The sequence below is a fragment of the Dysidea avara genome, chromosome 3, assembly GCF_963678975.1.
Source record: "Dysidea avara chromosome 3, odDysAvar1.4, whole genome shotgun sequence".
Taxonomy (NCBI): Eukaryota; Metazoa; Porifera; class Demospongiae; order Dictyoceratida; family Dysideidae; genus Dysidea; species Dysidea avara.
This window is the reverse complement of record NC_089274.1, coordinates 37708624-37735552: the sequence shown is the minus strand read 5'-3', so window position 1 is coordinate 37735552 and position 26929 is coordinate 37708624. Positions and strand designations below refer to the sequence as shown.

At 38.6% G+C, this 26929-nt stretch overlaps 1 protein-coding gene across 5 annotated transcripts in view; it reads left to right on the top strand.

Moving 5' to 3' along the window:
* LOC136250891 (uncharacterized) overlaps positions 1–26929 on the top strand; it is a 113232-nt gene that overhangs the window by 78456 nt on the left and 7847 nt on the right. For 3 of the 5 annotated variants that reach the window (XM_066043231.1, XM_066043229.1, XM_066043228.1), the window contains one exon: positions 26613–26816. In XM_066043231.1, the coding sequence (XP_065899303.1) occupies positions 26613–26816 (204 nt within the window). Of the gene's footprint in view, positions 1–9; positions 205–26612; positions 26817–26929 lie in introns of all 5 variants that reach the window. The other 2 variants (XM_066043227.1, XM_066043230.1) reach the window with 2 other exon arrangements.

The window sequence follows — 26929 nt, the reverse complement described above, 5'->3', positions numbered from 1 at the left end:
ATGATGTAGTTCCTTGTACATCACCTACTGATCCTAATAATGGAGTAATCACTTGTTCACTGGGAGATGATGGAGTTCCTTCCTATGAAGACACTTGTAGTTTTACATGTAACACTGGTTATGAGCTAACAGGTAGTGACACTAGGACCTGTCAGAGTGATGGGAACTGGAGTGGTATTGAGATCATGTGTAGTCAAAACAAAGGTATGTGTCTTAGTCAAATAGTACTGTACTGTATCAAGTTAACAATGGTAACAACACTGAGCAAAATTATAGTAAAACATACACAGTGTTTCAACTAGGGGTATGACATACAAACCATTGTGTTATTGTTCTAATAACTAAAAAGTCATGTATCGTTGATACCAGAAGGTGTGTACAGAGAGTATAGAAACATAAATGTGACTGGATTTTAGGAAACGTTCCAAATTACACATTAGAAGTTTTGAGATAAATGATTTTAAAGAATTCAAGTCAGAATAACTTGCCAAGGATAGCAAGCACGTGTATGAAATTTACACACAAGATGCATCAATCTTTGACTTTCAGACTGCTTCTAGTACTTGTAGCTGCTTGTAGAGTTTTCTGCCTAATAAGATAGAAAATCTGAGCAGTTGGACGAGTGAAGTAGTATCACGAGTGCTCAAAAAGGGGGTGGAGGGTGAGGGTGGTGGGGTGGGCAAGGGATAGACTTCAAAATGGAGGCAGACCATGATTGGAGTCCAGACACGAGATTACAGGGCTGTGCTGGCTTCTTAGTGGCTGATATGTAGCAGAATCAAAATGTCTGACCAACATTATCAGGCCATCCACTGATTCTTGCCAAGCCAGACCCCTCACAAGGCCAGAAACTACCATTTGAGCCCTCCATACCACCTGTCTGTTAAAACCAGCCTTGAGTAGTACTGAGGGTCAAAACTAGTAGTACAATAGTGTAGCTATTCACTGGTAGTGATTTTCCCTGATGTGTGATTTGGATTGGTTATGTAAAATCTGGTCACAAATGTAGAAGCATTACCCAAATGGCATGATATGATGACTTTCTTTTGTGGGAAATGCCTTGCTCATTTCACTCAACCTTAGAGAATTTTCATATTATGCACAACTTATAGGGTCCCGCTGATTATGCTCATTATTTATATATGTAATAGGATGGATGGCTGTGGTATTCGGGATTAATAGTGTGAACATTGTAAACAGGAAGGAGTAAAGCGAAGCCGAGCACTATTTCCTTCCTGTTTATAATGCGAGAACTATTAATCCTGAATACTACAACCATCCATCCTATTACAAATTAATCCGACAACCATAGTAACTGTTGCTAGGCAGCAGAAATTCAAAAATAACCACTGCAAAAGACCACTCACACTTAAGCAACATATACTCTAAGGAAACAGTCAGTTGTCTGATTGTTTTCTGACTGTTCTATTAGAGTATATTGATCTTTTTCTGTGATATGCATTTTGATAAACAAGAATTAATTGTGGTAATACACAAGTGTTCTTCCTATTATGCTAGCATTATGCTCAATGCTTTCAGGTACCTATTATGTTCATTATTATTCCAGCATAATCAGCGGGTCCCTAACAACCTACAATCAAGACACACAATAGTGTGTTGTGCGGCCTAAGAAGCCGGCGCGCCACACCGTGGGTATATTGACAGGAAGAAAGAAAACGTCATTTTCACACCTTTGTATCTCGGTGATCCCTTATCCAATTGGAACCAAATTTGCTGGAATTGGAACCAAATTTGCTACAGAGTTTCCCTCTAGCCAGGGGAGTCTACATACCAAATTTGAAGGAAATTGCTCCAGCCATTTCCGAGATACGAGCTGCCAGAGTTTTGATTTTTTTTCTTTTTTTTCTTCGTGTTTTTTGCACACTTGCAAAAATTGCTATAAAACGCAAATGCGTACTCCGATCGCCTGGAAATTTGGCAACAGAAAGGGAGTCCAAAGGCAAATCCTAGCATCAAATTTGGTGCAAATCCGATGAATGGTTCGTGAGTTATGACCGATTATTTGCATAAAACAAGATCGATTTGTTGTCATGCCTACAGGGTAAACCGCTTCATGGAATGAGTTGGAAATTGCTATGTAGTAGATGGAGTAACCATCGTAGGAGTACCTTTTGGTGGTTTGAAAGGAATCGAGATAAAGACCATGGAGATATGACGCAAAACTCAACCTGTGTCGCAATTACGCGATCGATTTTTATGAATAAAAAGTATTAGTTTTTACACCTACTAGGCAAACCGCTTAGAGCAATGAACTGAAAATCGATGCATAGCTGGAATAATCTTCATAAAACGTCCTTGCAATAGTGCAGAAGAATCGGAATACAAACCACTGAGTTATGATTTGAAAGCCAACTCCGTGTAGCAAATGAAAGATCGAGATACTCCCTGAAGAGAGTTTGGCTACAAAAAATCACCCTGTAGTAGAGAGATCAGCTAGAAACAAATCATTTTGTAGAGAGTTCAGCTACTAACAAATCACCCTGTAGAGAGTTCAGCTACGAAAAGATCACTGTGTAGATAGTTCAGCTATAAGAAGTCACCTTGTAGAGAGTTCCGCGACAAAGAATCCACCATGTAGAGAGTTCAGCTGCAAATAAACCACCCTGTAGAGAATTCAGCTACAAATAAATCGCCCTGTAGAAAGATCAGCTAGAAGAAGTTACCTTGTAAAGAGTTCAGCTACAAAGAAACCATCATGTAGAAAGTTCGACTACAAATAAGTCACCCTGTAGAGAGATCAGCTAAAAGAAGTTACCTTGTAGAGAATTCAGCTACAAAGAAACCATCATGTAGAGAGTTCACCTACAAACAAGTTACCCTGTAGAGAGATCAGCTAGATACAAGTTACCTTATAGGGATCAGCTACAAACAAATCACCCTGTAGAAATATGTGTTGGAAACAAATCACCATGTAGAGAGTTCAGCTAGAAACAAGTCACTCTGAAAAGAGTTCAGCTACAAACAATGGAAGTTTCAGCTACAGTTCAGTTATGTATAAGAAGTCACTTTATTACCTACAGTATGATTATCTTTCATTGTTTAATATACACATATTTTTAATCAGACAAAAACTGTGCACAACATTTCTTTCTTTGTTCCACAATTCCTGCAGAAAAGAAAAAAAAAACAAGTTAGAAGGAAGCACCAAAGCCAGTTAATAGCTAGATTTGTGGCTTGCAATACACAAAGAAGTGATATCTAAACCAAAACAGCTAAGCTGTAAAAAAAGTGCGGCCCCCCAAAAGGCCAGGATGAAAAAATATGTGAAATCCAAGGTGGCGGCCAAGAAATGGCTGTGATGGTAGGTTAATGGCAAAAATTTTAATTACGACAATTCAGGTGAATTTGTGTTGCCTCCTCCACTAGGAATCGGCACCAAATTCACCTGAATTGTTGTAATTAAAATTTTTGCCATTAACCTACCATCACAGCCATTTCTTGGCCACCACCTTGGATTTCACATCTTTTTTCGTCCTGGCCTTTTGGGGGACCACGCTCTTTTACAGCTTGGCTGTTTTGGTTTAGATCAAGACACACGGTAGTGTGTCGTGCGGCCCAAGAAGCCGGCGCGCCACACCGTGAGTATATTGACAGGAAGAACGAAAACGTCATTTTCACACCTTTGTATCTCGGTGATCACTAATCTGATTGGAACCAAATTTGCTACACAGTTGCCCGCCAGCCAAGGGAGTCTACATTCCAAATTTGAAGGAAATCGCTCCTGCCATTTCCGAGATACGAGCTGCCAAAGTTTCGTTTTTTTTTTTTTTTTTTTTTTTTTTTTTTTTTTTTTTAAGATTAGAACATCAAGACACACGGTAGTGTGTCGTGCGGCCCAAGAGGCCGGTGCGCCACACCCGTGAGTATATTGACAGGAAGAACGAAAACGTCATTTTCACACCTTTGTATCTCGGTGATCACTTATTTGATTGGAACCAAATTTGCTACACAGTTTCCCGCCAGCCAAGGGAGTCTACATTCCAAATTTGAAGGAAATCGCTCCAGCCATTTCCGAGATACGAGCTGCCAGTTTCGTTTTTTTTTCTTCGTTTTTTTTTTTTTTCTTCTTCTTCGTCTTTTCGCACACTTGCAAAAATTGTTATAACAAGCAAACGCGTACTCCGATCGCCTTGAAATTTGGCACACAGAAAGGGAGTCCAAAGGCGAATCCTAGCATCAAATTTGGTACAAATCCGATGAATGGTTCAGGAGTTATGACCGATTATTCGCGTAAAACAAGATCGATTTGTTGTCACGCCTACAGGGTAAACCGCTTCATGGAATGAGTTGAAAATTGCTATGTAGATGGAGTAACCATCGTAGGAGTGCCTTTTGGTGGTTTGAAAGGAATCGAGATAAAGACCACGGAGATATGACACAAAACCCAACCTGTGTCACAATTACGCGATCGATTTTTATGAATAAAAAAGTATTAGTTTTCACGCCTACTAGGCAAACCGCTTAGAGCAATGAGCTGAAAATCGGTGCATAGCTGGAATAATCTTCATAGAAAGTCCTTGCAGTAGTACAGAAGAATCGGATTACAAACCACTGAGTTATGATTCGAAAGCCAACTCCGTGTAGCAAATGCGAGATCGAGATACTCTAATAGAACAGTCACCCTAATAGAGCATTCGGCTAATTTATTTACTCCATTATAGAATTTTATTACATCACAAGTTATTCTGTAGGGAGTTCAGCTGCAAACAGTTAATCTTATAGACAGTTCAGCAAGAAGACAATCACCATGTGGAGAGTTAAGCAAATATATCACTATAGAGATTCAGAACATTACAAGTCACACTGAAGAAAGTTCAGCTATAAACAAGTCATGCACTGTGTAGAGAATTCAGCTACAATTAAGTCACTCTCTAGAGAATTCAGCTACACAGAATTCAGCTACACACAAGTCACTGTGGAGAGAGTTCAGCTACAAACAAATTACCCTTTAGAGTGATCAGCTACAAACAAATCACTTTGCAGGGTGTTCAGCTGCAACAAATCAACCTTTAGAGCGATCAGCAATGAACAAATCAACACAAATCTACCTGTAGAGAGATAAGCTAGAAACAAATTACCCTGTAGAGAGTTCAGCTACAAAAAATCACCCTGTAGAGACATCAGCTAGAAACTAGACACAATATAAGGAGTTCAGCTACAAGCAAATCACCGTGTAGAGAGTTCAGCTACAAACAAACCAACCTGTAGAGCGATCAGCTAGAAACAAATTACCCTGAAGAGAGGTCAGCTACAAAAAAATCACCCTGTAGAGATATCAGCTAGAAACAAATCACCCTGAAGAGAGGTCAGCTACAAAAAATCACCTTGTAGAGAAATCAACTACAAACAAAACACTTTGCAGAGAGTTCAGCTACAAACAAATCAACCTTTAGAGCGATCAGCAACAAACAAATCAACCTGTAGAGAGATAAGCTAGAAACAAATCACCCTGTAGAGAGTTCAGCTAAACAAATCAATCTGCAGAGAGATCAGCTATGTACAAATCACATTATAGATAGTTCAGCTACAAACAAATTACCTTGTAGAGAGATCGGCTACAAACAAATCACCCTGCAGAGAGAGCAGCTACACACATATCAAGTTGTATAGAGATCAGCTACAAACAAATCACCCTGTAGAGAGATCAGCTACAAACTAGACACAAAGTAAGGAGTTCAGCTACAAACAAATCACCCTGTAGAGAGATCAGCTACAAACTAGACACAAAGTAAGGAGTTCAGCTACAAGCAAATTATACTGTAGAGAGTTCATCTACAAGCAAATCAACCTGCAGAGCAATCAGCTAGAAACAAATCACCCTGAAGAGAGGTCAGCTACAAAAAATCATCCTGTAGAGAGATCAGCTAGAAACAAATCACCCTGAAGAGAGGTCAGCTACAAAAAAATCACCCTGTAGAGAGATCAGCTAGAAACAAATCAACCTGAAGAGAGGTCAGCTACAAACAAAACACTTTGCAGAGAATTCAGCTACAAACAAATCAGCTTGTAGAGAGATCAGTTACACACAAATCAACCTGTAGAGAGATACTGTAAGCTAGAAACAAATCACCCTGTAGAGAGTTCAGCTACAAGCAAAACACCCTGCAGAGAGTTCAGCAACAAAGAAACCACCATGTAGAGAGTTCAGCTGCAAACAAATCACCTTATAGAGAGTTCAGCTACAAACAAATCACCCTGTAGAGAGATCAGCTAGAAACTAGACACAATGTAAGGAGTTTAGCTACAAGCAAATCACTCTTTAGTGAGTTCAGCTACAAACAAATCAACCTGCAGTGAGATCACCTACAAAAAAGCACCTTGTACAGAGTTCAGCTACAAACAAATTACCCTGTAGAGAGATCGGCTACAAACAAATCAACCTGTAGAAAGATCAGCTACACACAAATCAACTTGTAGAGAGATCAGCTACAAACAAATCACCCTGTAGAGAGATCAGCTACAAGCAAAACACCCTGCAGAGAGTTCAGCAACAAAGAAACCACCATGTAGAGAGTTCAGCTGCAAACAAATCACCTTATAGAGAGTTCAGCTACAAACAAATCACCCTGTAGAGAGATTAGCTAGAAACTAGACACAATGTAAGGAGTTCAGCTACAAGCAAATCACTCTTTAGTGAGTTCAGCTACAAACAAATCAACCTACAGTGAGATCACCTACAAAAAAGCACCTTGTACAGAGTTCAGCTACAAACAAATTACCCTGTAGAGAGATCGGCTACAAACAAATCAACCTGTAGAAAGATCAGCTACACACAAATCAACTTGTAGAGAGATCAGCTACAAATAAATCACCCTGTAGAGAGATCAGCTAGAAACTACACACAATGTAAGGAGTTCAGCTACAAGTAAATCACCCTGTAGAGAGTTCAGCTAAAACAAATCAACCTGCAGAGAGATCAGCTACAAATAAATCACTTTATAGACAGTTCAGCTACAAACAAATCACCCCATAGAGAGATCAGCTGGACGAAGTCACCTTGTAGAGAGTTCAGCTACAAAGAAACCATCATGTAGACAGTTCAGCTGCAAACAAATCACCCTGCAGAGAGTTCAGCTACAAACAAATCACCCTGTAGAGAGTTCAGCTAGACGAAGTCACCTTATAGAGAGTTCAGCTACAAAGAAACCATCATGTAGAGAGTTTGGCTACAAAGACACCACCATGTAGAGAGTTTAGCTGCAAACAAATCACCTGTAGAGAGTTCAGCTAGAAACAAAATACCCTGTAGAGAGACCAGCTAGAAGAGGTTACCTTGTAGAGAGTTCAGCTACAAAGAAACCATCCTGTATATAGTTCAGCTACATTTCAAGTCACCCAGTAGAGAGATCAGCTGCAAAAAAATATCCTGTGGGGCATAATGGGCATGTAATAAATATATGTATATAATTTGTATAATTACTAATAAAATCAAAAATAATTGAAGCACTAAAATTGTTCTTTAAGTTCTTTTCTTCTTCCTGTAGTGAAGAAAAAAACACATGGGTTAAAAAAGCCCCAAAGCCAGCCATAGGCCGGCTTTGCAGTATACAAATACAAAAAGAAGTGATATCTAATCAAAAACAGCCAAGCTGTAAAAAAAGGTGCGGCCCCCAAAAAGGCCATGGTGAAAAAAGATGTGAAATCCAAGGTGGCGGCCAAGAAATGGCTGTGATGGTAGGTTAATGGTTACATTTTAATAACGACAATTCAGGTGAATTTTGTGCCGCTTGGTCTTGGCACCAAATTCACCTGAATTGTTGTTATTAAAATGTAACCATTAACCTACCATCACAGCCATTTCTTGGCCGCCACCTTGGATTTCACATCTTTTTTCACCATGGCCTTTTTGGGGGCCGCACCTTTTTTTACAGCTTTGCTGTTTTTGATTAGATACAAATAACAGTTAAACAATTAAATCAAAAACTGAGTCTCTGATTGCACCAAGGCCACAGGAGCACTTCTTCTTCTTCTTCGTCTTTTCGCACACTTGCAAAAATTGCTATAACAAGCATGATGCAGAAGAAGAGGGAGTATGGTGACCGTGTCCGTGAGGTGGAGTTTGCATCTTTTACTCCATTGGTGTTTGCCACAACTGGGGGCATGGGAAAGGAAGCCATCACATTTTATCGCCGGCTTGCTGAGCTCCTTTCCAAATGTAGTGCTTTATCATACAGTAGTACTTTGGCGTGGATTCGCTGTACCCTGTCTTTCTCCCTGTTGAGGTCAGCGACGATGTGCATCCGTGGAAGCCGCTCCATCTCGTTTAGATCACCAGATGCTTCCCCGGAAATGGGCCTAACAAATGGCCCTAGGGACTTTTAGATGTCCCACTTTTCAGTTCTTGTCCAGCACATTTGCCTCTTGTGCTGGGGGTGGTAGGAAAGGGCATTACATCTAGCCCGGGAAAAAAAAATTATTATATAAAAAAAAACAAGCAAACGCGTACTCCGATCGCCTTGAAATTTGGCACACAGAATGGGAGTCAAAAGACGAATCCTAGCATCAACTTTGGTACAAATCCGATGAATGGTTCAGGAGTTATGACCGATTATTCGCGTAAAACAAGATCGATTTGTTGTCACGCCTACAGGGTAAACCGCTTCATGGAATGAGTTGAAAATTGCTATGTAGATGGAGTAACCATCGTGGGAGTGCCTTTTGGTGGTTTGAAAGGAATCGAGATAAAGACCACGGAGATATGACACAAAACCCAACCTGTGTCACAATTACGCGATCGATTTTTATGAATAAAAAAGTATTAGTTTTCACGCCTACTAGGCAAACCGCTTAGAGCAATGAGCTGAAAATCGGTGTATAGCTGGAATAATCTTCATAGAAAGTCCTTGCAGTAGTACAGAAGAATCGGATTACAAACCACTGAGTTATGATTCGAAAGCCAACTCCGTGTAGCAAATGCGAGATCGAGATACTCTAATAGAACAGTCACCCTAATAGAGCATTCGGCTAATTTATTTATTCCATTATAGAATTTTATAACATCACAAGTTATTCTGTAGGGAGTTCAGCTGCAAACAGTTGATCTTATAGACAGTTCAGCAAGAAGACAGTCACCATGTGGAGAGTTAAGCAAATATATCACTATAGAGATTCAGAACATTACAAGTCACACTGAAGAAAGTTCAGCTATAAACAAGTCATGCACTGTGTAGAGAATTCAGCTACAATTAAGTCACTCTCTAGAGAATTCAGCTACACAGAATTCAGCTACACACAAGTCACTGTGGAGAGAGTTCAGCTACAAACAAATTACCCTTTAGAGTGATCAGCTACAAACAAAACACTTTGCAGGGTGTTCAGCTGCAACAAATCAACCTTTAGAGCGATCAGCAATGAACAAATCAACACAAATCTACCTGTAGAGAGATCAGCTAGAAACAAATCACCCTGAAGAGAGTTCAGCTACAAAAAATCACCCTGTAGAGACATCAGCTAGAAACTAGACACAATGTAAGGAGTTCAGCTACAAGCAATCACCCTGTAGAGAGTTCAGCTAAAACAAATCAACCTGCAGAGAGATCAGCTACAAACAAATCACCTTATAGAGAGTTCAGCTACAAACAGATTACCTGTAGAGAGATCGGCTACAAACAAATCAACCTGCAGAGAGATCAGCTACACACAAATCAACTTGTAGAGAGATCAGCTACAAACAAATCACCCTGTAGAGAGATCAGCTAGAAACTACACACAATGTAAGGAGTTCAGCTACAAACAAATCACCCTGTAGAGAGAGATCAGCTACAAACTAGACACAAAGTAAGGAGTTCAGCTACAAGTAAATTACCCTATAGAGAGTTCATCTACAAACAAATCAACCTGTAGAGCAATCAGCTAGAAACAAATCACCCTGAAGAGAGGTCAGCTACAAAAAATCACCCTGTAGAGAGATCAGCTAGAAACAAATCACCCTGAAGAGAGGTCAGCTACGTACAAAAAAATCACCCTGTAGAGAGATCAGCTACAAACAAATTGCCCTGTAGAGAGATCAGCTACTAGCAAAACACCCTGTAGAGAGTTCAGCAACAAAGAAACCACCATGTAGAGAGCTCAGCTACAAACAAATTACCCTGTAGAGAGATCGGCTACAAACAAATCAGCCTGTAGAGAGTTCAGCTAAAACAAATCAACCTGCAGAGAGATCAACTACAAACAAATCACCTTATAGAGAGTTCAGCTACAAACAAATTACCCTATAGAGAGATCGGCTACAAACAAATCAACCTGCAGAGAGATCAGCTACACACAAATCAACTTGTAGAGAGATCAACTACAAACAAATCACCCTGTAGAGAGATCAGCTAGAAACTAGACACAATGTAAGGAGTTCAGCTACAAATAAATCACCCTGTAGAGAGTTCAGCTAAAACAAATCAACCTGCAGAGAGATCAGCTACAAACAAATCACCTTTTAGACAGTTCAGCTACAAATAAATTACCTTGTAGAGAGATCGGCTAAAAACAAATCAACCTGCAGAGAGATCAGCTACACACAATTCAACTTGTAGAGAGATCAGCTACAAACAAATCACCCTGTAGAGAGATCAGCTAGAAACTAGACACAATGTAAGGAGTTCAGCTACAAGCAAATCACCGTGTAGAGAGTTCAGCTACAAACAAACCAACCTGTAGAGCGATCAGCTAGAAACAAATCACCCTGAAGAGAGGTCAGCTACAAACAAAACACTTTGCAGAGAATTCAGCTACAAACAAATCAGCTTGTAGAGAGATCAGTTACACACAAATCAACCTGTAGAGAGATAAGCTAGAAACAAATCACCCTGTAGAGAGTAGCTACAAGCAAAACACCCTGTAGAGAGCTCAGCAACAAAGAAACCATCATGTAGAGAGTTCAGCTGCAAACAAATCACCTTATAGAGAGTTCAGCTACAAACAAATCACCCTGTAGAGAGATCAGCTAGAAACTAGACACAATGTAAGGAGTTCAGCTATAAGCAAATCACCCTTTAGTGAGTTCAGCTACAAACAAATCAACCTGCAGTGAGATCACCTACAAAAAAGCACCTTGTACAGAGTTCAGCTACAAACAAATTACCCTGTAGAGAGATCGGCTACAAACAAATCAACCTGTAGAAAGATCAGCTACACACAAATCAAATTGTAGAGAGATCAGCTACAAACAAGTCACCCTGTAGAGAGATCAGCTAGAAACTAGACACAATGTAAGGAGTTCAGCTACAAGTAAAAATCACCCTGTAGAGAGTTCAACTAAAACAAACAACCTGCAGAGAGATCAGCTACAAATAAATCACTTTACAGACAGTTCAGCTACAAACAAATTACCTTGTAGAGATATCGGCTGCAAATTAATCAACCTGCAGAGAGATCAGCTACACACAAATCAACTTGTAGAGAGATCAGCTACAAACTAGTCACCCTGTAGAGAGATTAGCTAGAAACTAGATACAATGCAAGGAGTTCAGCTACAAGCAAAATCACCCTTTAGTGAGTTCAGCTACAAACAAGTCAACCTGCAGGAGATCACCCACAAAAGTGCACTTGTGCAGAGTTCAGTTACAAACAAATCACCCTGTATCAGGTAGAAGAATTCACCTTGTAGAGAGTTCAGCAACAAAGAAACCACCATGTAGAGAGTTCAGCTGCAAACAAATTACCCAGTAGAAAGATCAGCTAGAAGAAGTTACCTTGTAGAGAGCTCAGTTACAAAGAAACCATCATATATAGAGTTCAGCTACAAAGAAATTACCCCGTAGAGAGTTCAGCTAGAAGAAGTCACCTTGTAAAGAGTTCAGCTACAAAGAAACCATCATGTACAGAGTTCAGCTACAAAGAAACCACCTGTACAGAATTCAACTACAAACAAATTACCCTGTATAGAGATCAGCTAGAAGAAGTTACCTTGTAGATAGTTCAGCTACAACAATTCACCCTGTAGAAAGATCAGCTAGAAGAAGTCACCTTGTAGAGTGTTCAGTTACAAAGAAACCATCATGTAGAGAGTTCAGCTGCAAACAAATCACTCTGTAGAGAGTTCAGCTACAAAGAAACCGCCATGTAGAGAGTTCAGCCTCATACAAACCACCTTGTAGAGAATTCAACTACAACAAATCACCCTGTAGAGAAGAAGTTACCTAGTAGAGAGTTCAGCTACAAAGCAACCATAATGTAGGGAGTTCAGCTACAAAGAAACCACCATGTAGAGAGTTTAGCTGCAAACAAATCACCTGTAGAGAGTTCAGCTGGACGAAGTCACCTTGTAGAGAGTTCAGCTACAAAGAAACCATCATGTAGAGAATTCAGCTGCAAACAAATCACCCTGCAGAGAGTTCAGCTACAAAAAATCACCCTGTAGAGAGTTCAGCTAGACGAAGTCACCTTATAGAGAGTTCAGCTACAAAGAAACCATCATGTAGAGAGTTTGGCTACAAAGACACCACCATGTAGAGAGTTTAGCTGCAAACAAATCACCTGTAGAGAGACCAGCTAGAAGAGGTTACCTTGTAGAGAGTTCAGCTACAAAGAAACCATCCTGTATATAGTTCAGCTACATTTCAAGTCACCCAGTAGAGAGATCAGCTGCAAAAAAATATCCTGTGGGGAATAATGGACATGTAATAAATATATGTATATAATTTGTATAATTACTAATAAAATCAAAAATAATTGAAGCACTAAAATTCTTCTTTAAGTTCTTTTCTTCTTCCTGTAGTAAAGAAAAAAACACATGGGTTAAAAAGCCCCAAAGCCAGCCATAGGCCGGCTTTGCAGAATACAAATACAAAAAGAAGTGATATCTAATCAAAAACAGCCAAGCTATAAAAAAGGTGCGGCCCCCAAAAAGGCCATGGTGAAAAAAGATGTGAAATCCAAGGTGGCAGCCAAGAAATGGCTGTGATGGTAGGTTAATGGTTACATTTTAATAACGACAATTCAGGTAAATTTGGTGCCAAGACCTAGCGGCACCAAATTCACCTGAATTGTCGTTATTAAAATGTAACCATTAACCTACCATCACAGCCATTTCTTGGCCGCCACCTTGGATTTCACATCTTTTTTCACCATGGCCTTTTTGGGGGCCGCACCTTTTTTACAGCTTGGCTGTTTTTGATTAGATAATAGTCTACAGTAAGAAAAACATTAAACTTTTCATGCTTTTCAAAGTTGTAGCAAGTAAAACATACCTTGTATACAACTGGTGACATCAGGTAGTATATTAGGCATGTGATGCTGTTTCCAATCCTTATTTATAGTCGTACATCTATGGTGTATTGTAGCTGCTGCAGTGGGGGAAAAGCCAAAGCAATGTTGAATAGTGAAGAAATCAGGTCCATAGCCTTATCAAAAGCCAAGTTATGGTTATGCTTGGCTGGAGGCATCAGTTAGTCATCAGTCAGTCAGTCAGTCAGTCAGTCAGTCAGTCAGTCAGTCAGTCAGTCAGTCAGTCAGTCAGTCAGTCAGTCAGTCAGTCAGTCAGTCAGTCAGTCAGTCAGTAGAAAATTCTGTTAAATAGAACATTTTAAAATTTTCATATGTTCTGTAAAAACCTTTGGAGGAGTTGGGGAGGGGAGGTGATGTGCTCTGAAAGGATTAGTTATGCCTAACCAATACTGCCAAACTGCAATGAAGGAAAATTGAGGCTGGTTTTAAGATGATGTTTTGTTCAGAAAACATAGGCATATATCATGAGCCACGATAGTGGGTTTCATGAACCACGATAGTGGGTTTCATGAACCACGATAGTGGGTTCATAATAGGGATCACCCATGTTTTTTGCAAAACTCTAATAGAATGCACACCTAAAACTGCCTTGGAAAGCCTCCTTCAACTCAAAACAACGCTCTGGTTGTTATTTGCAATGAGTATTGGTCCACTAGTAAGTATCAAGTGAAAAGGAAACAGTATGTGTATTTGGGACAAAACTGAAATGTGTCCTGAAATGTGTCCTGAAATGTGTTGTTTTGCTCATCTTCATATTATTATTTTCACAATATTATTTTGTTTCACTCATATACAGCAAAAGTTATCCACTTTTTTGCACAAAAACTATATAGCCATGCTTACTGAGTCCTTCCGCGTGTCCATTACCTATTACTGAGCTCGTATTCCACAGATTGCAAACCACCCTACACCTCAAAATTTTTCTAAGTTCTCTTCGCACACTATTTGCACAGTTCTGTATATTAAAGAAGCCACATAACAATAAAATTACAGGATTCTATTTTGTGAGCTTTGTTGGGCTGAAGCAGTACTCAAGGCTGTAACAGCACTTCTTACACTTAGAAGATTGCGCATAGCATCTCTGCCATAGTGAGTATACTTCTGTAAGCGCATGATCGCGATTTGCTATACTAGCGACCATACAAGCGCCTCTCACAGAGACATAACAAAAAGTGATAGCACTGATACCAGAGATTATTCATTGTTATGAATGTAGTTTCTATAAACCATTTCCTTTCCATGCAAAGCCTCAAGTTGGGTGGAGTCAGTTAGTTTTGTTAATTAAAACTATTTGTGAGTGCCTTAATTGTCTGACCACATTGTGTAAACAACATGGCTTCATGCTGTTAATAACTTATAATTATACGCTTGTCAGAGTTCCATGTCTTGTGACAGGTAGCTAGCTCAGTATCATACCATCTGGTGTGTATTCATGAACACTGCATTAGGATGCCAATGTGACGACAACAGAGAATATGCATATCGAAAACATTCTAATAAGCACGTGATCTTTTGATCTTTTGACAGTGAATGAAGTGCGAATTGATTCATAGTGTGGCAGTATCTTCGCTTCTTACAGTGTGGGGATTTCTTTTACCCAGGAGATAGTATTACTGGCGAGCGTGGCCTTCCCATAGTGTTAGTGGTGAGTAATAGTCTTAGCGAAGTTATCAGCATTTCTTACAGAGAGGTGATTTCTTCAACCTAGGAGGTAGTACAACTGGCGAGAGAAAACCTAGCCTGTAGCATTAGTGGTGAGTTATAGTCTGAGCCGCATTTGCTACCCATACTTTTGTATGGGATTTTCACAAATTTTCGATAGTTGTTCACCGTCAACTTTTTGGAAAGTGTTGCTATACTACTTTAATTGATCATTTTTCTTTCGAATAGTATAGTGTGCATATCCTCTATTACTAAGAGACTAGAGTCCTAATACATGTAGTAAGACAAGCTAGACAACAGCTGCTCAGTATTAGGAATGTGTATAATGTATAGTCTCGTCTACAGCCAAGAGCAGTCAGGTAAATACTCTAATAATGCAGTCAGGTGTGTCTGATAACAGCACAGCTTACACTGAGCTTGACAGCCACTAATTGTAAACTGCTCTACGTATCTACAACAATTATCATTATCAATAAAACAAATCCATTACTGGATAAATAAAAAGTACACAAACTAGATGAATAAAAAATTGTAAATTTTAAAATGGGAATAGGGATTGCTGAAAAAAGCCACTAAACAAGAAGGGATTGCTGGGGTGGTAATGTTAACCACAAATCCCTATTTTGCTTAATTTCAAAATGACTGGAGCATGTCAACTAAATATTTATTGTAGAGAGTCAAAATAGGGATTTGTGGTTTACATTACCACCACAGCAATCCCTTCTTGTTTGGTGGCTTTTTTCAGCGATCCCAATTTCCAATTTTTTATTCATCTAGTTTATAGGAAGCAGTGGGGCCATAGTCCCCCCCCCCCCCCTCCACCAATAATTTGGTTAAAGTACTCAACTGTCGCTTACCACCAACACTTCAGATTACTCTATAATTCACCTTTCTATTCAATCAGCAATCCACAAACAATTTATGGAATCATCAGTTTGCACAGTGACTCCTCGGCAATATCTCAGATCAACAATTGTGACAAACACAGTGTTGTTTGTGGACTGACATAGAAGTAAATTGTATGCGCTGTTGGAATGATGAAAGCTTGTTTTTACTACTAAAAATACTCTGAAATTCAATCTCAGAATGTTAGTTTCAAAATATTTCCTGGGGGGCATGCACTCAGACCCCCTTAGTTTAACATGCTTTGCACACTCCTTGCCATTGTCTGCCCCCCTCCCCCTACCATGAGGTGCTTGTTACGCCTATGGAAAAGCCCAAACTTTCATGATCCCTATATACTATTATGCTGTGCGATACCTAGATGCCACAGAATCATTTGTTGCTATAAAATGTATAACTACAAGAAACTGAGCATTCCAACTAACTCCTTATATTAATCTATTACATGAGTGATAAATCAATAAGCGGTTTAGTGGTGACTTCTGTACCCTGGTGGGTTTAGGGGTTTCAGATAATTCATGCACTACTTGAAACATTAAGAAATCAAAACTTCTGGTTTCTAAAATACACACAAGAAGGTTAATTAATAGTTGTGGGAGAAAATCAAGACACTATTAATGCAGTCAGGCAGTCTCTAATCAACCAATCACTTAGCAGCAGTGACAAAGATACAATGCAGTCCTTGTGTCATATTTCTCTCACAACAATGCTCCACAGGTTTATTCATAAGTTGGTGACCATGCATATTCTTTACCTGCTATTATAGTACTTATGTATGCATTGAGCTAAACCCAGCAGCCATATACTTTGATCATATTATGTAAAGTTTCAATTATTTATAAGCTCATGTAAGCAACACTCACTTAATTTTTGTGAGTATGGCCTCCAGTGCAGTGTCAGTGAGTACAGAGCGAAAAGTGGTTAAACAGCTAAATACTGTTTCTGTTTACAAACCTTTGAGCAAGAAGCAAAGAATCTAAAAGTTCCATCAGCATCAAGAAGAGAATCTTGAAGATCACCAGCAATGCTTTCTTTTGGATTCATTAACTCACCAAAAAAGGTATAAATTATTTATGAGCAGATTGCAGGAGCCCACTTAATTGCAATTATCAGGTACAAGCATTCATGAGTGCACTTTGATGCAGACGGTTTCAACTGGAATGCCAAGGAAGATATTGTTGTACAGAAGGAAAGAAAATCTATTATAGTTGAACATTTTGGTACGTTAATTGTGAATGCTGGTGCCATTGTTACTCCAAAGCTTCAGTGTTTTCTCAGGGTAGAACATCACAAAAAGGGTATTAAGTAATATGGAATTTAAGTACAAGACAATTAACAGGTTAGTGTTATACTAGTTTGTGTTTTTAAATAATTTCACTATAAATACTTGCAGTGTATACTACAAGCAGCACCCAGCATCATAAATATTTAAGACAACTGAGGTATAACAGAGAACTAAAGGAAGGCCATACAGTGGTGTACTTAGATGAAACTTAGGCCACATGATAGAAAGTCCAGAACCTGGGTAGAGGTTGATAAGACTGCTATAGGAGGAGTCAGATTTGTGAAATCATTTCTTCAAAATTGTGTTGTTTCACTGATTGTATGCACAGCATACCATGACATTAATGAAAGTGCCTTTATTATCTTGGAAAAGATGGATAGGGTACTCACAATTTCCTATGTTGTGAAGTAATGAGTAAATGCAGTTGGTGTTTAAGGTTGTGGTTGGGTTTTCAAAGCCAAGAAAGGAACTGCACCAGATGACCATCAAAGAATTGAATGCAGAGAATTTTGAAGATGGTTTCAAGAAAATTATCTCCAGCATTACCAGCCAATTGTCTGATTGAAGTGGATAATCCCAGTACAGCTATATAAAAGTGTGGTTAGATAAGAAAGGTAAGGCAGTTTTGCATTTACATCTTACTGTTTCAGTATGTGACTGAATGATTATTTATAGGTACAATATATCTAGAAAAATAACTGAAGAGAGATCTGTATAGTAGGGACCACAAAGGAGTATGCGTGGTCCACAAAATAACATCACCCTAAAACCAGCCTCCTGATGACGATGAGGCAGTATTAGTAACTAAGCCCAAACAAGCTTTCAAATCAACCCGAAATGCTTTCAACAAGTTCCTATGGAATTTTAAAAATAATTATTTAGTGGAATGTTCTACTGACTGCCTGACTGCCTGACTGACTGACTGACTGCCTGATTCCTTCAGACAAGCATAACTCGATAGTGACTAAGACTACAGGCTTGATTTTTCACTGTTCGACGTCGCTTTGGCCTGAGAGGTGCCTTTTGGCATACCGCAGTACATACAATGCATTCTTCATGGACTTACCAGTGTCCTCCTTTGTGTCACATTCATCTTTGCTGATAGCAAAAAGTGTTGATTTGGTGAGATCACGAGATGGCTTCCCTTCATAATGGAAATCGTCCGTATTTTTCATATTGGCTATTTTGATTGCAGAGGTGCTTTTCTAACAGTTCTTAATTTGTACTGCTGTGTAATGGGTTGAACACAGCCAATAACAAAGTGTAATGGATACTTCACTTTTCAGACGATAATTGATATAACTGGGGCGCATGGCACCATTTCTTTTGATATGCATGGATTGCAGAGGTGCTTTTCGAACAGTTCTAGATCTGAAATGCTGTGTAACAGGTTGAACATAGCTGACAATGAAGCCTAATGGATCTTCACTTTTCAGATGATAATTGATATAGCTGGGACACGTGATGCCATTTCAGATGCGGTATGCGTGGGTTCACCAGTCATAATAATAATATTTGCAAAAAAAGTTAACAAACAAAATACACAGAAAAAAATTTGAATTTTCAACTAGAGTAGGGACCATAGCACATCGACAAAACTACTGAAACAAGCTGGAGTAGTACACGATATTAAATCACAGTAAAACAATAAGAAATGTTATATCCCTACTGTGCTCGAGATACCATAATGGAAATGCACAGTAGGGATATAACACTTCTTATTGTTTAATATCGTGCACTACTCCAGTTTGTTTCAATACTTTTTATTGATGTGCTATGGTCCCTACTCTAGTTGAAAATTCCAAATTTTTCAGGTGTTTACTTAACCACTCACATACTGGCAATTTCAGTTTTGTTTAAATATTGTGTCTCTTGCATGATTGCCACTTAAATTCTCCCATTATTTTGGTAACCACAATGTATATATATCATCTATCAAACAGTACGGTAGTACTGTTTAAGTAGAGTTTGCATCGAAAGTGATGCTCGCCGCCAAAAATACTGCCATTAAAAACCAGCTTAGAAACTTCTTACGTGACGAAAATCACGTTTATGGAATAATATTAGTCCATCTAACATCAAATGTAGCATTAAAAACAAGAAAACACTTACTGGCGGCCGGATATAGAATTTTTAAAAAATCGTTAAAACTCGAAATTTCGTCTCACTCACTCACTCACTCACTCACTCACTCACTCACTCACTCACTCACTCACTCACTCACTCACTCACTCACTCACTCACTCACTCACTCACTCACTCACTCACTCACTCACTCACTCACTCACTCACTCACTCACTCACTGACCACAGTCGCAAGCCTAGAGCCCAAACGAAGCAGCACATGGTCACCATTTTACGCCACAAGAACTGTGATCTAATATCATGCACATGTGCCTTTTGAGGTTCCGACAAGTGTGCGCCCTGTGCACCTTGTCTTTTCTTTTATCTTCAATCAGGCTGCTTGTCTTCTTCATCCAACGAAACCATACTAAGGCGTTAATTTTCCATATCAACACTTTCTTTAAGCAGCATAATAGACGCCACGAAATTATTTAAGGTGCTTAGACTACGCTACTGTACGGCCTCCGATTGTACGGAGGTACCAGTACTCCACAATAGGTAACAAGGTCACAACCATTCTTTATTTTACGTATTATCGATCTATCGATCGAGACCATGATGACCATGCCCCTTTTACGCTAGCTGTATTTGTGACCACACACCCTCTAGTTGGCTGATTCAAGATACTCTAGTCTAATAATCGATCGAAACCACAATGACCACACCCCTTTTTGGGGCAAGCACAACTTTGCAGGCTGACTAGAGATACTCTAATACAGCAGTCACCCTAATAAAACAGTCACATGTTTATAGCTAGCTGTATGCTTTAACAAAAAAACTAAACAAACTAGTATATTAAAAATTATGAATTCAAAAATGAAGTAGGGTTTCAAGCTATAAAATGTAGTGAAACGAGATGAACAATGGTAGCTATTACAGCATAGCTCTGTGGGAAATCCCTACTTTGGCATTGAACACAATTTAATTGTTATACCATGCCAAAGTAGAAATTTGACACTGAGCTATACTGTAATAGCTACCATTGTTCATCTCTTGTTTCACTACTTTTTATAGCTTGAAACCCTACTTCATTTTTAAATTCATAATTTTTAATATACTAGTAGCATATCATGGAGAAGTCTTTGCTTGTTTGATCATTTTACAAGTACACAGCACATTTATTCAAAATTGTACCTTGTACTTCCTTTATGTGGGTTGTATTTTTGAAAGCATGTGTTTTCCCAATTGTGGCTAAATATAATTTTATACCTAGCCAATATTGTTGTGATTCCACTTCTCTGTGGCAAACATAATATCATACAGTACAATAGTAACTGTATAGTAGGGACCACAAAGGAGTAGGCGTGGCCCACGAAATAATATCACCCAAAAACCAGAAAGTTGCTACTGAATTTTAAGAATTTTTTATTCAACGGAATTTTCTACTGACTGACTGACTGAGTAAGTAACTGACTGACTGATGCCTTCAGACAAGCGTAATTCAATAACGGCTAGGGCTACGGGCTTGATTTTTTCACTGTTCGACATCACTTCGGCCCGACAAGTGCCTTTTGGCATACTACAGTACGTACAATGCATTATTCATGGACTTACCAGTGTCCTTCTTTATGTCCCATTCATCTTTGCTGATAGGGAAAGGTATCAATTTGGCGCGAGCACGTGGTGGCTTCCCTTCAAAACGGAAATTTTCTGTGTTTTTCATAGTGGCTATTTTGATTGCAGAGGTGCTTTTCAAACAGTTCTTGATTCGTATTGCTGTGTAACGGGTTGAACATAGCCGACAGCGAAGCATAATGGATACTTAATTTTTCAGACGATAATTAATAAAATTGGGGCACGGCACCATTTCTTTTGGTATGCGTAGATTGTAGAGGTGCTTCCTGGAGAGTTCTTGATTCGAAATGCTGTGTAACGAGTTGAACATAGCTGACAATGAAGCATAATGGATACTTCACTTTTCAGACGATAATTGATATAGCTGGGGCGCATGGTGCCATTTCAGATGCGGTATGCGTGGGTTCACCAGTCATAATAAAATTATTTACAAAAATAGTTAACAAACAAGTACACGAAAAAAATTTGAATTTTCAACTAGAGTAGGGACCATAGCACATCGAAAAAAAGTACTGAAACAAGTTGGAGTAGTCCATGATATTAAATCACAGTAAAACAATAAGAAGTGTTATATCCCTACTGTGCATTTCTGTTATGGTATCTTGAGCACAGTAGGGATATAACACTTCTTATTGTTTTCAATAAGAAGTGTTATATCCCTACTGTGCATTTCCATTATGGTATCTTGAGCACAGTAGGGATATAACACTTCTTATTGTTTTACTGTGATCTAATATCATGCACTACTCTAACTTGTTTCAGTACTTTTTTCGATGTGCTATGGTCTCTACTCTAGTTGAAAATTCCAATGTTTTTTTGTGTACTTGTTGATATAATAGGCCACAAAGTAGTCAGATTGGCAGTTGCACACAGTGAAATGAATCCAATTATGGCCTGTATCATCATGCAGGTGACTGGGATTGAACTCTTCAAAGCACATGAAAAAAACAGATGATGTGCAAGTATGTGCACGTCAAAAATATCATTGCTTTGTTATGCGGGAATACCAACACATTGTATGTTGATTACTGCAGGAGTATTTTGAAGTCATTAAAGGTACTATCAGACCTAATACATGCATACATACAGTATTAATTTTTATTTGGTGATTCTTTTGTAGAGTTCTGTAAGAGTGTGGCTTTAAAGAATAAGTGTGTGATGGGAAAAGAATTAAAATGACAAATAGACCTACATGGGAGTGGGAGAGGATGGGCAGCTGTATGGTAAATGTGCATTAAACAACATGTTGTTTGTCTCACTTGCAGGTACACCTTGTCTGGATATCAGTATTTGAGTTGGGTTTTTCCTTTTAAAAAGGCTGAAGAGGTTTTTTTCTGAAGATAAGAGGGCCACTAATTTTCTAGCTGCAATGAAACAGTGGCCCCACCTCTTCTTCTCATATATAACACTTTTATACACACAAAAAATTCTTTATTGTTCTGACAAAAAATACATTACCTCTTACACAATAGATGATAAAATGTTGAGAGCAGGAGTGTAACATCTGGCTTGACCACAAATTAATATGATATTTTTAGTGGGTTGAAAGATGCTAAAATTTCAGCAAAACTGGAGGCCAATGCAATGTAGCAATCACGAGTTATTAATTATTTTTGAGGGCTTAGCTCAATGCGTACATCGTATGGTCAAAAAAATATTATTGCATATTGTTTTGGAGAGTTATTTGCTCTGATAAGGCTGACTGTATACAATGAAATCAATGACAATAAAAGGTAAAGAAAGACATGCATGGATACAATATATGTAACTTATATAGTCACTATAGTGTGTACTTGGTTATGCACACTTTCACCGTATTTCTTTAGTAATCCTTTCAAAAAACCAGCTACTTCACCTGTATTCTTTCCACTAATTATTCATTGGAATAGTTAGGCCAAACCTATTCAAAAAGTTGTGTAATGGAATGGGTCAACTTGAGTGAGTACTATGTTCAAGCTACCAACAGTTCACTGTCCAAATAATGAATAAGTGTACAACTAAAGATCACAGACTTATAATTACTTATGTGTTGATACATACACATAATATGTTAATTATACAAAATAGTCATTTCCGTAGTCTGTTTCACTAAGGAGATTTATTTGTGAAATCTTGTTGGCGGTCTGTGCATGGAAGCAAGATGGATATTATCTTGTCTCTGTGTCCAGCTGACTAAGCATATATAGTGAACATTTTTGCTATTGTGATGGTCATTTACTGGATAATCTTCATCATATTCTACTAACCCTAGGTTAGCCCCTATGAGTGGTGTTGGTATCTGCACATTGGCTGTTGGTGAAGTCTCCTTTGTATTAGAGTGGTTCTCTGGAGCTACATGGTCACTTTGATCCAACCAAATATCTTTTGGACATGCTGATTAAAATGAAAACTTGTACCCAAAACAGAAACAAAAAGTTATTCCACCCATGGAGTGGGCCGTTCAGAGTGTACATGCAGGGGCAGGATTGAATGAAGACAATACCTTTGAATTCTATTGCATATGAATTGCTAATGAAGTTCTTGCCGCAGTAGCATTTTTGTCGCCCATGCTGCATCCCAGCTGTCTTTCAGACTAGTTCAAAAGCAGATTACAGTCACTGATTTAGCTCAGCAACATATTCAGTTGCCTGGTGTGACTGAGCAGAACATCAATAGGCAAGGTTGCCTGTGTCAAATAAAATGGTGTGTAGCCTGTTGAGTGTAGAAGTATGGACACATGTGTTACGTACAAAGTATACCTTACATATGTATTCCTCCCAGTTTCATGGGTTATCCTTTATTTTAGTATGTAGCTATCATACTTAACATTGCACCACCATACTATCCATCATATTGCGGGTGGTATGGTGTGGTTCTGCACTTCTGAATACCCACACTTAGGGGGAAAGCTTCCACCACTGGGTGCAACAACTTGTATATACAAGTTCTCTCTTTTACTCTCAGGAATGGTTCCAAAATAACTGTGACTATTATTTAATTCTGCTGATTGGTTGGCTGTAATGGTTTCAATTAAGTGGTGCTTTACTAACTGTCAGTGCTTGTTTCCTAGTTACAAAACTGTCACAGGTTTGGCACCAACTGTATGTGTCATTATAATACTCAGGCCAGTAAAGGTTGATTAAATATTTTCTCTTATTCAAGGTGGCCACTGGCTACTCCTTTGTACAGTGCTGCTAAGACTATCACAGCACTTTTTCTGTAGGCAGCATTAATTTTGATTATGATCTCTAAACATTATGTGCAGGAGAGTCCATTACTCATTGTTAGCTGATTCCACAGCTGCCATAAACTTTGATCTCCTGTTCATCATTTGGTATGGTGCCAAGGGCGATGATTAGCCTAACGCATGGAGTATCTAACTGGGCAGTTTGCAACTCTTCTGGGGAGTATGCCATTGATCTGAGGTTGTTACTGCTGCTGCTAAGGTGTACTAATAAGTTTGTCTCCAGAAACTATTCCACACTGAACCTAGATAGTGCATCGACATATTTGTGATGATTACCAGGATAATGAATAATAGTAATTTGATATTCCTGTAATTTCTGCACCCACTAAGCAATCTTCCTTCAGGTTATTTAATAACTTTTGTATCCATGCTAATGTGCCATGGTCTGTTCGCATTATGAAGTTTTCAAAAAGGTTGGGTTAAAAATGCTGTAAAAAGATGATGCCCGCTGGTAGCTCCCTTGGTTGTTTCATGACAATTATACCCTGAATGACAATTATACCCTGAAAATTAAGTGTTCCCACCTGTGGATCAGGTATGTGACAATGATGATGCCACACCAAATTAATGTATTCACAATTGCTATTAATAGTGTGTCAGATCTCAGAGCTAATGAATGCGTTTTAAACCTATCTCAGGAGGATTGAGCTCTTGTGCTAAAATTTGTTTGCATGTGAGTATCTAGCATGAGCACAACCATGAGCATAGTGTCCAGGTTGGTTACATTTGTGACACATTATTTGTTGAGGTTTGCTCTGTGTGTGCTGTTGGCACTTTACCTATAGCTCTTCTCTGTTTCAGTAACTTTGTGTTCCACTTTTTTTAGGTTGTAGCTTCTTCCTCAATACTTCTAACTTTGTTGTGATGTCATGTTGTGTAGTTATGCAGCTGGATTGGCTGCACTGGCTGCTCTGATATCTTCTGATGGTCAAGAGCAGGTATTCCAACTCAAGTTTTAGGGTGGGCTGTAACTCAGGTACAGTCTTAGAGCATGGATCTCAGTTGCTCTAGATATCAGTTTAATGCAATCCATTCTCTTGATTCTTCCTAGCTCTAAGTAACCTTTATCCGTGAGCACACACAGCTCATCAACAAGATAACCCAAGGGAAGCCCTTCAGTAACTTATCCACCAGGGATGAACTATACAAGAGTAAGCTTTAAAGTCAGATGAAGGAACCAGCATGAAATTACCCATTTTTAACACTCAGCTTTAGCTTGAGTAAGCACCATCCATGGCTTTAAATCAGTTCCAGGAGTCTGATCATTGATTCATTCGTCATGTTGCATCACTCATTCCACTCTCCACTAAATAGCATGAGAGCTGCCATAAAACAAAACAGATACACACGCTGCTACAATATAAGAGTTGACTTTTGAGGGTACCAGCCATGGTACCACAGATTTCCACTTTGAGCTAAGAGTCAATTTGACACTGAGCTGATTGCTTACACAGGCATTGAAACAATTAAAATCTTTGTTCTTTAGTTGTATGGTTATTTGAACAATGAATTTGTTGGAAACTTTACAAGTTGACATGTTGAACTTTTGTTTTTTCAGTGATCTCTATTCTTGTATTTTGTAATTTTTAAATATTACAAGTAGAAGGAATTTTAAGTTGGATTAGGAAAAATGTAGTGAAACGAGGGAATAGTAGTGAAACAAGAGAGGTTGTCTGTACCTGTGGAAATGTCCATTAAAATCCCTATACTACAATCTATAACCATGGAATTACAAATCTATTGTATATATGCAGGTATAGACGACCTCTCTTGTTTTACTACTTTTTAGCTATTCCCTTGTTTCTCTTCTTTTTTCTTTAATCCTTAATCCAACTTAAAATTCCTATTTTTTCTTCTACTTGTTTATTTACTTCTTTATATCATAATTATGACTACTGAATCCGCACATACTTCATCAAAAGAGAGAATGGCACGATGAAATTGATTTGCGTCTTTACTGAGAAGTAAAGGGGCCATTACATTTAGCTATGTTCTGCGCAATACACAACGCTTACAATAAGAATAAATGGGCTCCCACATATTGTTCATGGTTGTCTGAAGACAACAGTCAGTATTATTTGGTAGCTGCTAACACATTACAGTGTACTGTATTTATTTATTTTATGGCTTTACTGCACAAGGTCTAGGACATCTGGTACTACATCCTGTTAAAGATGTTATATCAAGTGTGTTTGAAGAGTTGAATAAATCCTTGACTGGAACTTGATCCTTGCAGCCATCCGATTTATACTCTTACAGGAGTACAGTAGGTGGTCAGGATATTTCTCCTTGTGTTCTGTATCCATAGGAATTTTAGAGAGTTGACTTATTATCCCATGTGGAGTCAAATGGGCATTATTTCATTTATTAAGCTGAAGGTCTGTAGAATACCTGGTCTTATACAGCCTTTTTAAAGAAGCATGTTTGAAAAGTTTCACGAAGGAGAAAAATCCATGACTGGCAGCCTCCATCCTACAGTTATTCGATTTATGTAGAATAATACTAATGCTAGTCTGGTCAATATTGTTTGACAGGGATTCCTTAAACCCTACTATTCTACAATTGCTATGTTGTGCTTAATGTTATGGCTGTTACTAGTGTCAGTAATACCTAGCCCTAGTGCTAGTGGTGAATCAACTGGTAAATCATCAGGAGGATCATCTGGAGCTGTTATTGGTGGAATAATAGGAGGAGTTGCAATGGCTCTAGTCATTATTGTAGTGTTGGTGGTGGTGATTGTGTGGATAAGAAGATCGCAGAGTAGCAAGGGAAAATTGGCTGACAGCAATGAATCAATTCATGGTACTTACACTCATTTAATAGTAATACATGTTGTGATAGTACTCACTTTAAAAATGTATAAATATAGTACAGTATACCATCACAATGTATACTATTAAAGTGATTTTCCACTA